Below are 16058 nucleotides of genomic sequence, written 5' to 3' on the forward strand. Positions count from 1 at the left end.
CCCTTTCTTTTTCTCTTCTTCTTCTGGGATCCCAATAATTCGAATATTGGTGCATTTAATGTTGTCCCAGAGGTCTCTGAGACTGTCCTCAATTCTTTTCATTCATTTTTCTTTATCCTGCTCTGTGGCAGTAATTTCCACTATTTTATCTTCCAGGTCACTTACCCATACTTCTGCCTCAGTTTTTCTGCTATTGATTCCTTCTAGAGTATTTTTAATTTCATTTATTGTGTAATCCATCATTGTTTGTTTGCTCTTTAGTTCTTCTAGCTCCCTGTTAAAAGTTTCTTGTATTTTCTCCATTCTATTTCTGAGATTTTGGATATCTTTACTATCATTATTATGAATTCTTTTTCACGTAGACTGCCTATTTCCTCTTCCTTTTTTTGGGCTGGTCAGTTTTTACCTTCCTCCCTCGTCTGCTGCATATTTCTCTGTCTTCTGATTTTGTTTAACTTACTGTGTTTGGGGTCTCCTTTTCACAGTTCGCAGGTTCATAGTTTCTGTTATTTTTGGTGTCTGCTCCCAGTGGGTGAGGTTCATTCAGTGGCTTGTGTAGACTTCCTGGTGGAAGCATTGGTGCTTTTGTTCTGGTGGGTGGGGCTGTATCTTGTCTTACTAGTGGGCACGGTTGTGTCTGGTGGTGTGTTTTGGAGTGTCTGTGAACTTAGTATGACTTTAGGCAGCCTGTCTGCTAAAGGGTGGGTTTGTGTTCCTGTCTTGCTAGTTGTTTGGCATGGGACATCCAGCACTGGAGCTTGCTGGCCGTTGGCTGGAGCTGGGTCTTTGTGTTGAAACAAAGATCTCTAGCAGAGCTCTCACCGACTGATATTATGTAGGGCGGGGAGGTTTCTGGTGGTCCAATGTCCTGGACTTGGCCCTCCCACCTCAGAGGCTCCGGCCCCACACCTGTTCAGAGCACCAAGACCCTGCCACCTATGTGGTTCAGAAGTAAAGGAAGAAAGAAAGAAAGAAAAAAGCGAACAGACCAAACCCTAGGACAAATGGTAAAAGCAAACCTAAACAGACAAAATCACACAAAGAAGCATATGTATACACACTAAAACAAAACGGGAAAAAGAAAAAAAAAAAAAAAAAAGGAAGAGAGCAACCAAACCAATAAACAAATCTACCAATGATAATAAGCACTAAAAACTAAACTAAGCTAAACATAAAACCAGAAAGAAATTAGACTCAGAAAGCAATCCCCAAGTCTACAGTTGCTCCCAAGTTCCACTGCCTCAATTTTGTTAACCTTCATTGTCAATTGAGGTATTCTTCAGATGCGGAGTTTATCAAATTGATTGTGGGGATTTTTTTCTGCTGCTCCTGAGGCTGCACAGACAAATTTCCCTTTCTCTTCTTTGTTTGCACAACTCACAAGGGGGTTCAGCTTTGGTTTTGGCCCTGCCTCTGTGTGCTGGCCTCCCTCAGGAGTCTGTTCTCCACCCAGACAGGAGTGGGTTAAAGCAGCAGCTGATTAGGGCTCTCTTGCTCACTCAGGCCAGGCAGAAGGAGGGGTACGGTAGTCATAATTAGAATGAGGGGTGAGCCTGCAGCAACAGCAGCTGGTGTGTCATTGCAACAGCCTGAGGCACACCATGTGTTCTCCCGGGAAAATTGTCCCTGTATCATGGGACCCTGGCAGTGTGTGCTACACAGGCTCCCAGTGTGTGTAGGGGTGTTGGGGTAGTTACCTGCACTTTCATATAGGATTCTGCTGTTATAGCGGCAGCAGCATTAGCAGTTCATGCCCATCTCTGTGGTCTGAGCTGATAGCCACGGCTTGTGCCTGTATCTAGAGCTCACTTAGGTGGTGCTCTGCTTCTGTGGGCACATGGGGAAGGAATCCCTTCTCCTTGTGCACCCTGGAATAATGGTCCCTTGTCTCTTTGGCAGGTCCAGACTTTTTTCTGGACTCCCTCCCAGCTAGCTGTGGTGCACTAACCCCCTTCAGACTGTCTTCATATCGCCAACCCCAGTCCTCTCCCTGGGGTCTGACCTCTAAAGCCCTAACCTCAGCTCCTAGCCCCCACCCACCCCAGTGGGTGAGCAGACAAGCCTCTCAGGTTGGTGAGTGCTTGTCAGCAGAGATCATTTGTGCAGGAATCTCTCCACTTTGCCGTCTGCACCCCTGTTGCTGCGCTCTCCTTCATGGCTCCAAAGATTCCCCTCACGCCCCCCTGCATCCCCACCAGTGAACGGGCTCTATAGTGTGTGGAAACTTTTCCTCCTTCACAGCTCCCTCCCAGAGGTGCAGGTCCCATCCCTATTCTTTTTTTTTTTTCTTTTGATCTACCCATTTACGTGGGGATTTTCTTGCCTTTTGGGAAGTCTGAGGTCTTCCACCAACGTTCAGTACGTGTTACGTAGGAGTTGTTCCACATGAATGTGTTTTTGATGTATTTATGGGGAGGAAGCTGATCTCCACGTCTTACTCCTCCACCATCTTGAAGGTCTCCTCTTGCTTTTGTTAAAATATTCTTCCCTCAAAAAAATTGCATGGCTTACTCTTGTCCTCTTCACTTAAAAGTTTCTTTCCTATCAAATATTGCAGAGTTTCACTACCCAGAGGTAGCCAAAGTCAAGGTGAAGACACAGCCTTCAGACTGTCAAGTTGGCCCAAGATTCTGACAACACTTGCAAGTTCAGTCCCCACGGATGCCCTCAGATTTGATAATTCACTAGAATGATTCACAGAACCGAGGAAAATGCTATAATTACAATGAACAGTTTTAATATAGCAAAACGATATAGTTCAGAATGAAAGGAAGAGATACATAGAGCAAAATCTATGACTGACAAGGTTCCAAACAGAAACTTTTGATGTCCTCAGAGATACATTACCTTCATGGTATCAATTGTGGCAATGTGCAACAAGCCTCTTAGATAGCCACATCCACCAGAGGGCAGACAGCAGAAACAAGAAGAATTACAATTCTGCAGCCTGTGGAAGGAAATCCACATTCACAGAGGGATAGAAAAAATAAAACGACAGAGTACTTTGTACCAGATGAAGGAATAAGATAAAACCCCAGAAAAACAACTAAATGAAGTGGAAATAGGCATCATTCCAGTAAAAGAATTCAGAAAAATGATAGTGAAGATGATCCAGGACCTAGGAAAAAGAATGGAGACAAAGATTGAGAAGATGCAAGAAATGATTAACAAAGACATAGAAGAATTAAAGAACAAACAAAAAGAGATGAACAATACAATAACTGAAATGAAAAATCCACTAGAAGGAATTAATAGCAGAATAACTGAGGCAGAAGAACGGATAAGGGACCTGGAAGACAGAATGGTGGAATTCACTGCTGCGGAACAGAATAAAGAAAAAAGACTGAAAAGAAATGAAGACAGCCTAAGAGACCTCTGGGACAACATTAAACACAACAACGTTAGCACTATAGGGGTCCCAGAAGGAGAAGAGAGAGAGAAAGGACCCGAGAAAATGTTTGAAGAAATTATAGTTGAAAACTTCCCTAACATGGGAAAGGAAATAGCCACCCAAGTCAGGGAAAGGCAGAGTCCCAGGCAGGAGAAACACACCGAGACACATAGTAATCAAATTGACAAAAGTTAAAGACAAAGAAAAATTATTGAAAGCAACAAGGGAAAAATGACAAATAACACACAAGGGAACTCCCATAAGGTTAACAGCTGATTTCTCAGCAGAAACTCTACAAACCAGAAAAGAGTGGAATGATATATTTAAAGTAATGATAGGGAAGAAACTACAACCAAGATTACTCTACCCAGCAAGAATCTCATTTAGATTTGACAGAGAAATCAAAAGCTTTACAGACAAGCAAAAGCTAAGAGAATTCAGCACCACCAAACCAGCTCTACAACAAATGCTAAAGGAACTTCTCTAAGTGGGAAACAAAAGAGAAGAAAAGGACCTACAAAAACAAACCCATAACAATTAAGAAAATGGTAATAGGAACATACGTATCAATAATTACCTTAAACGTGAATGGATTAAATGCTCCAACCAAAAGACACAGGCTCCCTGAATGGATACAAAAACAAGACCCATATATATGCTATCTACAAGAGACCCACTTCAGACCCAGGGACACATACAGACTGAAAGTGAGGGGATGGAAAAAGCTATTCCATGCAAATGGATATCAAAAGAAAGCTGGAGTAGCAATATTCATATCAGATGAAATAGACTTTAAAATGAATAATGTTACAAGAGACAAGGAAGGACACTACATAATGATCAAGGGATCAATCCAAGAAGAAGATATACCAATTATAAATATATATACACCCAACATAGGAGCACCTCAATACATAAAACAACTGCTAACAACTATAGAATAGGAATTTGACAGTAACACAATAACAGTGGGGGACTTTAACACCTCACTTACACCAATGGACAGATCATCCAGACAGAAAATTAATAAGGAAACAAAAGCTTTAAATGACACAATAGACCAGATAGATTTAATTGATATTTATAAGACATTCCATCCAAAATAGCAGATTGCACTTTCTTCTCAAGTGAACACGGAACATTCTCCAGGTTAGATCACACCTTGGGTCACAAATCAAGGCTTAGTAAATTTAGGAATATTGAAATCATATCAAGCATCATTTCTGACCACAATGCTATGAGATGAGAAATCAGTTACAAGGAAAAAAACGGAAAAAACACAAACACATGGAGGCTAAACAATACGTTACTACATAACCAAGATATCGCTGAAGAAATCAAAGAGGAAATAAAAAACTACCTAGAGACAATTACAACAAAACATGACAACCCAAAAAATGGGATGCAGCAAAATCAGTTCTAAGAGGGAAGTTTATAGCAATACAAGCCTACCTCAAGAGACAAGAAAAATCTCATATGAACTATTTAACCTTACACATAAAGGAACTAGAAAAAGAAGAACAAACAAAACCCAAAGTTCGGAGAAGGAAAGAAATCATAAAGATCACGGCAGAAATAAATGAAATAGAAACAAAGAAAACAATAGCAAAGATCAATAAAACTAAAAGCTGTTTTTTTGAGAAGATAAACAAAATTGATAAAATGGAAAAGGACCTACAAAACCAAAGCCATAACAATTAAGAAAATGGTAATAGGAACATACATATCGATAATTACCTTAAACATGAATGGATTAAATTTATCAGCCAGACTCATCAAGAAAAAAAGGGAAAAGACTCAAATCAATCGAATTAGAAATAGAAAAAGGAGAAGTTACAAGAGACACCGCAGAAATACAAAGCATCATAAGAGACTACTACAGTAACTCTATGCCAATAAAATGGACAACCTGGAAGAAATGGACAGATTGTTAGAATGGTTTAACTTTCCAAGTCTGAATCAGGAAGAAATATAAAATATGAACAGATGATCACAAGCACTGAAATTGAACCTGTGATTAAAAATCTTCCAACAAACAAAAGTCCAGGACCAGATGGCTTCACAGGTGAACTCTATCAAATATTTAGAGAAGAGCTAACACCCATCCTTCTCAAACTCTTCCAAAATTTGCAGAGGAAAGAACACTGCCAAACTCATTCTATGAGGCCACCATCACCCTTATACCAAAACCAGACAAAGATACCACAAAAAAAGAAAATTACAGACCAATATCACTGATGAATAAAGATGCAAAAATCCTCAACCAAATACTAGCAAACAGAATCCAACAACACATTAAAAGGATCATACACCAAGATCAAGTGGGAATTTTTACAGGGATGCAAGGATTTTTTAATATATGCAAATCAATCAATATGGTACACCATATTAACAAACTGAAGAATAAAAACCATATGATCATCTCAATAAATGCAGAAAAAGCTTTGGACAAAATTCAACACCCATTTATGATAAAAACTCTCCTGAAAGTGGGCATAGAGAGAACCTACCTCAACATAATAAAGGCCATGTACGACAAACCCACAGCAAACATCATTCTCAATGGTGAAAAACTGAAAGCATTTCCTCTAAGTTCAGGAACAAGGCAAGGATGTCCACTCTCACCGCTATTATTTTACATAGTTTTGGAAGTCCTCTCCATGGCAATCAGAGAAGAAAAAGAAATAAAAGGAATACAAATTGGAAAAGAAGAAGTGAAGCTGTCACTGTTTGCAGATGATATGATACTATACATAGAGAATCCTAAAGATGCCACCAGAAAACTACTAGAGCTAATCAATGAATTTGGTACAGTTGCAGGGTACTTAATTAATGCACAGAAATCTCTTGCATTCCTATACACTAAAAACGAAATATCAGAAAGAGAAATTAAGGAAACAATCCCATTCACCATTGCAACAAAAAGGATAAAAACCTAGGAATAAACCTACATAATGAGGTAAAAACCTGTACTCAGAAAACTATAAGACACTGATGAAAGAAATCAAAGGTGACACAGATGGAAAGATATGTTCTTGGATTGGAAGAATCAATATTGTGAAAATGACTATGCTACCCAAAGCAATCTACAGATTCAATGCAATCCCTATCAAATTACCAGTGGCATTTTTTACAGAACTAGAACAAAAAATCTTAAAATTTATATGAAGACAGAAAACACCCTGAAGAGCCAAAGCAGTCTTGAGGGGAAAAAAGCAGAGCTTGGAACCAGATTCCCTGACTTAATACTATACTACAAAGCTATAGTAATGTAGACAATATGGTACTGGCACAAAAACAGAAATATAGATCAATGGAACAGGATAGAAAGCTGAGAGATAAACACACGCACCTTTGGTCAACTAATCTATGACAAAGGAGGCAAGGATATACAGTGGAGAAAAGACAGTCTCTTCAATAAGTGGTGCTGGGAAAACTGGACAGCTACATGTAAAGGAATGAAATTAGAACACTCCTTAATACCATACACCAAAATAAACTCAAAATGGATTAGAGACCTAAATGTAAGACTGGACACTATAAAACTCTTAGAGGAAAATGTAGGAAGAACACTCTTTAACATAAATCACAGCAAGGTCTTTTTTGATCCACCTCCTAGAGTAATGGAAATTAAAACAAAAATAAACGAATGGGACCTAGTGAAACTGAAAAGCTTTTGCAAAGCAAAGGAAACTACAAACAAGATGAAAAGACAACCCTCAGAATGTGAGAAAATATTTGCAAATGAATCAAAGGAGCAAGGATTAATCTCCAAAATATATAAACAGCACATGCAGCTCAATATTAAAAAAACAAAGAGCCCAATCAAAAAATGGGCAGAAGACCTAAATAGACATGTCTCCAAAGAAGACATACAATGGCCAAGAAGCACATGAAAAGATGCTCAACATCACTAATTATTAGAGAAATGCAAATCACAACTACAATGAGGAATCACCTCACACCAGTTAGAATGGGCATCATCAGAAAATCTACAGACAATAAATTCTGGAGAGGGTGTGGAGAAAAGGGAACCCTCTTGCACTGTTGGTGAGAATGTAAATTGATATAGCCACTATGGAGAACAGTATGGAGGTTCCTTAAAAAACTAAAAATAGAATTGCCATATGACCCAGCAATCCCACTACTTGGCATATACCCTGAGAAAACCATAATTCAACAAGACACATGCACCCCAATGTTCATTGCAGCACTATTTACAATACCCAGGTCATGGAAGCAACCTAAATGCCCATCGACAGACTAATGGATAAAGAAGATGTGGTACATATAAACAATTGAATATTACTCAGCCATAAAAGGAACAAAATTGGGTCATTTGTAGAGACGTGGATGGATTTAGAAACTGTCATACAGAGTGAAGTAAGTCAGAAAGAGAAAAATAAATATCATATATTAACGCGTATATGTGGAACCTAGAAAAATGGTACAGATGAACTTGTTTGCAGGGCAGAAATTGAGACACAGATGTAGAGAACAAACGTATGGGCACCAAGGGGGGAAAGCAGTGGTGGTGGGGGGGGTGGTGTGATGAATTGGGCGATTGGGATTGACATGTATACACTGATTTGTATAAAATTGATGACTAATAAGAAACTGCTGTATAATAAATAAAATAAAATTCAATAATTCACACAATAAAATGTAGATCTTATCCTTTCACTTACCCTCTTAAACATTTTGAAATATTCTGATGGCATGTAAAATAAAATCCAGTTTCTTTATCATTTAAAAAAAAAAAAATGTGGCAATATGCACATGGAGAATTGCTAACCCAGGAAGCTCACCTGAACTTGAGGTTCACAGTTTTACTGGTGCTTCATCATAAAGGCATGGTTGATTGTATTATTGGCCAAGTGGTGAAACTCAATCTTCAGGCTCCTCTCCTTCCTGGAGATCAGGATGATATCACTTGTTTCAAAGTCCCAACCCTTTAATCACATGGTTAGCCTTTCTCGTGAGGATACTTCTTTCCCTAAAATTATCAGTGTGACAGCCTTACCCTGAGTCGTGGCATTAGCAAAAGCCATCATGTGCACAACATGTCACCTTGTTAGCATAAAGTATCAGGTACACTGAAAAATTCCAAAGACTTAGGGGTTATCTCACAAGGAAATGTGGACAAAGGCCAATAAATTCATTATTATACAGTCCCTCACCACTGCCTCTTCACACACACACACACACACACACACACACACACACAATATACACTCCTCATTTCCTATCATCCTCACTCTCCACTTTATTATTATTTTGAGCAGCTATTACTGTTTAACATACTATATATTTTCCCTTATTTTCATCTTTATCATCTATCTTTCTCATAGAATGAAAACTGTAAGAGGCAGGGATTTCTGTCTTTTTTGTTTTTGTTGAATCTTCAGTGATTCAAACAAGGCTGGCATAATGAAACAGGAGGGAAGGGGGCAGGGCACAACTTTAAAAGAATGACATAGCCCGAGGATACAACATAAACTGATTAGAACCAAATAGGTCCAAGATGGCGGACAAGTCGACTTCCACTAGACCTTGAGCCTCAGTATACTCATTGTAACACAGCAACATTGTAACATATCAGCATGACACACCCACAGGCGCCATGACAGTTCCAAGGGTGACCATAAAGTTCAAAAAGTGGGTGGTGGCCCAATTCCTGGAAATTCTTACACCTTCCCCAAAATAGCTGGAATACTCCTCCCACTCATTAGCCTATGAAATTACCCACCCCTATAAAAGCTGACAACCCCATACCCTGGTGCCGCTTTCACCTTCTGAGATTGCCCACACTCCATCTGTGGATTGTATTTCTCTCTAAATAAATCCACTTCTTACCTATCAGTTTGTCTCTCACTGAATTCTTTCTGTGATGAGACATCAAGAACCTGAGCTTCATTAAGTCCTGCGACCAGGTGTGTGATCTCAGTTAAAAGAACGTGGGTTCAATTCCCAATCTGAGTTGCACAGTTTCAATACTATACTCTCAGTTAATATTTGTTTAATGAAAGGATGGATTTAATCTCTAAATTCAGATTCTCTTATAACCCCTCTATTCTTTAAATTAAAATACTGTTTGCGGACACATAGTTTTTGAAGGCAAAAGCCCACTGTGTCCCCCTTTGCCTGGCAAAGTAATAAAATTATCCTTTTCTACCTCACCCCCCCCCCAAAAAAAATACAGTTTTATTTAAGCATGACATGACATAGAATATAAATCCAGGAATATTTGCATATTTAAGAAATTATCCAATATATACTGTATGTCTTTAGCACACTTATGATTGTGGAATATTTCAGGTGGCTTTTCAATTTACAACTGCTAATCGTGGCTTCATTTTACTAGATTGTAAAGCACTGTAAAATATATTCACTTTAAAATCACTGTATATCTTAGATAGAAATAACTGTCTCTGGCTCCCTGCTGGTTGTTTGGCCTGGGGCAACCCGGCACTGGAGCCTACCCAGGCTCTTTGGTTGGGCTGACGGCGGACTCTGGGGGGGCTTACACCAGGGAGTGCTTCCCAGAGCTTCTGCTGCCAGTGTCCTTGTCCTCATGGTGGGACACAGCCACCCCCCGCCTCTGCAGGAGACCCTCCAACACTAGCAGGACTCTGCTAAGGCAGATACATGGGCACTGAGGTGTCCGGCAGAGGCCCCCAGGCTGTGTGGAAGGGGGCATGGGCCTGATGCTCCCCTCTGAAACCTGTTCAAGTGGCCAGGATCACAGAACAGAGGCTCTGAAGGGGACTCCTAACGGCTACTGCAATCACAAGGCACCTCCCTGTCACCCCTGAGCCCCCCCCAGGACACAGGGTCATCCTGTGTGTGGGTTCCCACTCAAGATCTAAGTTTCCGACAGATGGTGACACTGAAACAGAAGAGATTTGCTTTGGTTAAACGTGACTTGAGCTGCAAGGAAAAACCCATGATCCATAAACTCAGTGAATCACTGGGCCACCCTGCCCTGAAGCTGGGGATCAAGAATCTTACTAAAGTTAGATGTAGTCACACATCCTAAAAACTAGTTGCAGAGATTGATAACTGAAACAATACAGAAAGGAATACAGTAAGGACACCCAGAATTCCTGAAGCCACCCGAGGACCCCGGACACACTGAGAATGACCAAGTGGGAAGAGGGGAAGGCCTGGATCCTGGGTAACAAATGCTTCTAAGTCACTGACACAACCAAACCAGGAATTGTCCTCCTTTTGTCTTTATAGTGTCAGGAAAAAAAAATCTTGATTTTTAAGCTACTCTTTGTTGAGGTTTTTGTTTTCAGAAGCCCAAGCAACCAAATGCTACAGTTCTCACGACCCTGCTCCTTACCAGACAGCCCAGGATGCCTGTTTAAAGGAAATCAGGGAAGAAAAGAGGATTAAGTGGAATTTACTGACATCTCTGGACTAAAGGAGCCTCCAAAATAACAGGACAAGTGAATACATAGTTAAAATAGCTGAAAATGCCCACCCAGAAGAGGTGGTTCACCTGCTCCCACGGAACACACACAGCGCCAGGCCCCGTCTCAGGGTCCAGATGAGGAAACCGAGGCACACGAAATGAAGTTCCTTATCTGACGTCACAGCAGAGCTTGCCTGCACTGCCTAAGTGTCAGGCTACGTTACCAGGATACACTAGCGTAAGGACACAGTGTTTGCTTCCCCAGGACTTCCTAGAAATTACAGCAGGACAGGAGATGTCACCTCATGGAATGGGAAACGAGAGCCGGGCAGGCTTCCCAGAGGCTGCATGTGATTTGGAGCTGGGAGACAGACACAGGTGTCTAACAGAGGAGATCAAAACCACTTTCATCATTCATAAAGCCGACTGGACACTTGGGCCTTAGACCTGCAGTGCGGCAATCGGCCCCAGGGAAACCCCTAGCTCTGGAGGACATATCTCAAAGTAGAAGAAGGTAGACCCAAAGGCAACTATTTGGAAACACAAAATATAGTTAGAAGTTTCACCTTCTAAAAATGTCAGTGCTGGGCTTCCCTGGTGGCCAGTGGTTAAGAATCCGCCTGTCGGGGCTTCCCTGGTGGCGCAGTGGTTGAGAATCTGCCTGCCAATGCAGGGGACACGGGTTCGAGCCCTGGTCTGGGAAGATCCCACATGCCGCGGAGCAACTGGGCCCGTGAGCCACAACTACTGAGCCTGCACATCTGGAGCCTGTGCTCCGCAACAAGAGAGGCAGCGATAGTGAGAGGCCCATGCACCACGATGAAGAGTGGCCCCTGCTCGCCGCAACTAGAGAAAGCCCTCGCACAGAAACGAAGACCCAACACAGCCAAAAATAAAAAAAAAAAAAAAAAAAAAAAGAATCCGCCTGTCAATGCAGGGGACACGGGTTCAAGCCCTGGTCCGGCAAGATCCCACATGCCACGGAGCAACTAAGCCCATGCACCACAACTACTAGAGCCTGTGCTCTAGAACCCGTGAGCCACAACTACTGAGCCCACGTGCCACAACTACTGAAGCTTGCCAGCCTAGAGCCCATGCTCCGCAACAAGAAAAGCTGCCGCAATGAGAAGCCCATGCACCGCAACAAAGAGTAGTCCCCAGTCGCCGTAACTAGAGAAAGCCCATGCGCGGCAACAAAGACCCAATGCAGCCAAAAAAAAAAAAAAAAATTGTCAGTGCCTAAACTTGACCACATTAGAGGGACTGAATAGATGACAGGGAAACTGAGCTGCCTGTGCCGGAAAGAAAGAACAAATGATGTCTGTGGTCCTGGGAAATTTTTAAAAAGCTAAAGAAACAAATGGAACACACCTTTAACAATTCTGATATTTGCTTAAATCCCATAAAAATAAAGACAAGTTCTTCAAATGAGAAAAAAAAAAAAAAAAAAAGAAATAACTGTCCCTGAATTCTTAAAGGGAATCTTAATTCCTGTGTTAGGATTAGGTAGGCAATATTGGAATTTGTAATTCAAAGAAAACTTGATGCATGAAGTTGAGTGCATCCTACTTCTTCATACCAGGCATCCTGAGTAAATTAATGTCTTTTTAAAGAATTCCTTCATAAAATGAATTATCAAATCTGTGCTCAAATACCAATGACAAGCAGGTCATTTCCTGTAATACAGTTTGAAAGGTACTCTGCTTTTTTAGTTAAATAAGCCATGTCTTAAAATTTTTCTATCCTACATCAGAGGAAAAGTGAAATGGGTGACTGTTAAACCACTTCTGTATACCACAAATTGGGAAAAGAACCTGGTAACAAAAAGAGAAGAGATTTCTTTATCTCATGGAAAGTGTTAAGTATTATCACTTTGAGGTCTTTATTTTGTAACCAGAATAGAAAATATTTTTGAAAAATAATAAAGTCAAGATGTTTAAATTTATCTTATAATTTTGGAATTAAAATTATATAGTGTTTCAGAATTCTGTATCTGGGAATTATACTGTACTTCACAAAGTGTTTAATTGATACAAATAGGAAGAGAATTATGTCTCTGGTTAAGTTTTAGCGTCTTTGGAGGTTTCTTCAATTATAGAGTAAAGTGCTTCATCACTTCAAGAGCTATTTCAATCACTTTTTGAAAACTATATCTGCATCCATAGGCAAAGGAATTTTATTATCTCTGAATTACAATTTGGAATGTCATGAGTTATTTCATAGGACAAAGTTTGTTAAATGAACACTGGCAGTGCCATTAGTGTTTCGCTCTTGAACTCAAGTACAAGTCAGCTCTATTTAACTCGCCATTTGCAGAAGCCAGAAATAAATGTGCAGTTAAAATGGTGCCATAAGTTAATTAGAATGGAATTAGAAGGAAAGTGGGCAATTTAGGAACATAAGAATTGCTGTACCGAATCAGACCAATGGTTCTCCTGGTTTAATATCCAGCCTCCAGCAGCTGTACTTGTTCGTTTCTAAAGCTTTAAAAGAAAAGAAAAAGACTACATAATTCACTTAGACAAGTGTGCCATCTGTGATCTGAAGAAATTTTCTTCCTGACCTCTTTCAAATAATACCCTAAAGCAAGAGGTTTCAATCCTGTTATGATATTGGCTTAGCTTGAATAGCTCTGGTTATTAATAATTCTTATTAAATCATCCAACTCCTACATAAAATCAACTAGTTCATCAAGAAGCTGTTTATCTCTACAGCCCCTGAATCATGGTTGAATATTTATGCATCTGTGATAAATTAGGAATTTATGGTACTTATTCAACACAAGTTCTTGTTGGCAAAATCTGCCTCTAGTTAACCAAGCTGGATGAATGCCTGCTTCGCTTTCCAAATTCTAGGGGTTCACAGGCTTTCGGCCAAAAAAAAAAAAAAAAGTGTATCTGCTATCACTACTCCCAACTTCCTATCCATTAGTAATATACAGAAGGTATTTGAATAATGGAGAATTCTGTGTGCTAAACTTTTAGAAAAGTTCAACTGGAGTTTTTCTTATATGACTTTGCTTAAGTTAGACGAATCTAAGAGAAAGGAATGAGTTACTTATCCCTATCACTTTAGTCTCCCTTTTATGATACAAGTATATGTGACTAATTTCTAGGTTTTTTGATTATTCTAGATACCACCTCCAGGTCAATGTTTCTAAAATGTTATGTACACAATAAACCATCTAGCAAAGAATCCCTCAAGAATTGTAAATGCCTACAAGCTAAAGTCTAAACCATTTTCCTAAGCTGTCAGATCTTACTGCTATAACACTTATATCCTAAAGCTATAATTCTAATAGGATCTCCTCTATCTTAGAATCCAAGAAAACTAGTTTTTTCATTGCTATTTGAACTAAGATAACACTTATTATTTATACTATGTTAATTCTGTTCCCTTTCTCTAGCACTCCAAACTTCTCTTTCTGGTTCAGTTCCTTATTTTTTCTCCTTACTTCAGCTAAAATCGCATTCCTTTACGTAATTCCCTCTTCTGACAATTTTTGTCCCTTTGTTTATGCTTGATTTAGTCTACCATATATTGTTGGTTCTTTGTTTTCATGGATGTCCTTGATTGTAAATTCCCTGAGGGAAACCATATTTTCCATATTCATTTGTGTTTCTAGAGTCCAGGCAGGATCTGACTCATAATAATAGCATACAAATATATTAAAGAAAAATCTTTAGAATCACCAGTGACTATCTAGACAGAGTCACTTCCAGAATGTTTACTCTTTGAGTTTCTGTTTGTGTGACCCAGGCAATAATATATTATTGAGTCCTACAAGGTACCAAAGAACCAAAAATCATAAATTTCTGAAAAATAGAGCCAAGTGTTGCTGATTTAAAAATCACAAAGATATGGGAAACATCAGCACAAAAAGAGAATCTGAAGGTTCTAGACTCCTGATGTTAGAAAATGAAGGAATTCCAAGCACAAGTAATAGCTAGGCAAAGACAGGAGGTAAAATAGAGGAGGGAATCACTAAGGAACTGTCCCTAATTCCTGTTGGTTGGCCCATGAAGAGAATACCTGAAAATAAGTTTGGAAATGTGGGTGGCAGCATGTTCACTAACCTTTATTGAACTAACTCACAGGGGAATTATTGAAAGATTTTTAATCAGTGAACAGATCTATAAGAATGTAAGATCAACTTAAAAATGAGACTGAGGGCAGTTCCCTAGGGTAACGAGGTTATTACATACTAAGGAAATGTGTAATCAGTCCCAAATTTAAACACATGTTTAAGTGTGAAGAAAATATAAGCATTCTAGAATAGAATATATTTTTCTCCCTGTATGTTAAGCAGAAATGTGTGTAATAAGTTCTTCTTTAAATTTTAATTTCTACAATTTTAACTAACATAGTGCTTCAAGGTGCTGAAAACATTCAACCCAGTTCATTTATGCTTGACATCATCAAACAAATCCACAATTTTTCTTTTTCCACAATTTTCCTGACTTTTTAAAAGCTCTTATTGGTTTTTGAGAACAATATATATAAATATATATATTTTTATCTATCATTAATTTCAGTAGAACTATAATGCCTCTCTTTAATTTTTTAGAAATCCAAATGGGACCCAAAACAATAGTACAAGATGGCCTGTCTTCAAAAGCAATGAACAAAAATATTTAACCTTGAATACAGAGTCACCAAGAGTATACACTAAACTACGTGCTCAACAATGCAGATTCTGGACACTATTTTTTCCCAAAGTCTTGGAAATGACAGGTGTGTGTTGTTTTTTGTTTTGTTTTGTTTTGTTTCAGTATTTGGTTAAATAATTGGTTACGGATTATGTAAAAGGGGGAAAAGGTAGACTATTCATGGCACAGTGATAATGTTCATCTGTGACTTTACAATTAATTGATTCCAATGTGTACATTATCTTAACAACCTTCTTCCATCAAGTTTAGATATGTTTTGAGGGCTTACTATATAAGCAGCACCTTAGCAGTTAAATAAAGAAAGCAAAACTAGGAATTTTTCCCTAGAGGAACATGAAACCTAGCAGTGGAACTAAAATAGGGCACTCTCGCTATTCAGCCAATTTTTGTGGAATTAACTAATGGATAAATGAAAAAATAAATATATAAAATAAACAATGTATAATTGTTTATTTTATATATTTATACTCAAATAGAGGCAAAACAAATTTAGTGATACAGATGGAGAGAACAAACATATGGACACCAAGAGGGGAAAGTGGTGGGGGTGTGTGGTGGTGGTGTTATGAATTGGGAG

General features: G+C 39.1%; 1 protein-coding gene across 1 annotated transcript in view; it reads left to right on the forward strand.

Moving 5' to 3' along the window:
* BCHE (butyrylcholinesterase) overlaps positions 1 to 16058 on the forward strand; it is an 87053-nt gene that overhangs the window by 61873 nt on the left and 9122 nt on the right. The window contains exon 3 of the mRNA XM_082394035.1: positions 15379 to 15545. Coding sequence (XP_082250161.1) covers positions 15379 to 15545 — 167 coding nt within the window. The remainder of the gene's footprint in view (positions 1 to 15378; positions 15546 to 16058) is intronic.

Source organism: Balaenoptera borealis (genome assembly GCF_965194805.1).
Source record: "Balaenoptera borealis genome assembly, chromosome: 5".
In the NCBI taxonomy this organism is placed as follows: domain Eukaryota; kingdom Metazoa; phylum Chordata; class Mammalia; order Artiodactyla; family Balaenopteridae; genus Balaenoptera; species Balaenoptera borealis.